The 312-nt window shown below is 68.6% G+C and overlaps 1 protein-coding gene across 1 annotated transcript; it reads right to left on the reverse strand.

Annotated features, from left to right (window-relative positions):
* Positions 1 to 3: 3 nt before the first annotated feature.
* LOC103263583 (nucleoplasmin-3-like) lies at positions 4 to 309 on the reverse strand (the record flags this gene model as incomplete). Its single annotated transcript, XM_008061253.1, has 1 exon — positions 4 to 309. A coding segment is annotated over one exon (306 nt), but the record flags the coding sequence as incomplete, so codon positions are not given.
* Between the last annotated feature and the right edge of the window lie 3 nt (positions 310 to 312).

Here is a 312-nt window from a genome sequence, read left to right on the forward strand (position 1 = left end):
CACAATCTGGTGGCGCCCGGTGATGCGCACCGGGCCGGAGCCCGACTCCAGGCGGAAGGTCACGGGCAGCTGGAGCTGGAAGTCGTCGAGGCTGAGCACGGGCTGGCAGGACCACCTGAGGTGGGCCACGGGGACTGCAATCTCCTGGTGGTCGCGGTCCTGGGCCACGAGTTCCACCACGTTGCACTCGTCCTCGGCCCCCTCGGCGAGGCAGAGCATGGTCAAGGCCAGCACGTGCTCGGCGTCGTCCTCCTCCTCTAGCCGGAAGGTGAAGGAGCGGGTGCGGCCGGAGAGCTCGCAGCCGAAGAAGAA

Source organism: Carlito syrichta, unplaced genomic scaffold (genome assembly GCF_000164805.1).
Source record: "Carlito syrichta isolate Samal-C Ts95f unplaced genomic scaffold, Tarsius_syrichta-2.0.1 Scaffold94201, whole genome shotgun sequence".
NCBI lineage: Eukaryota > Metazoa > Chordata > Mammalia > Primates > Tarsiidae > Carlito > Carlito syrichta.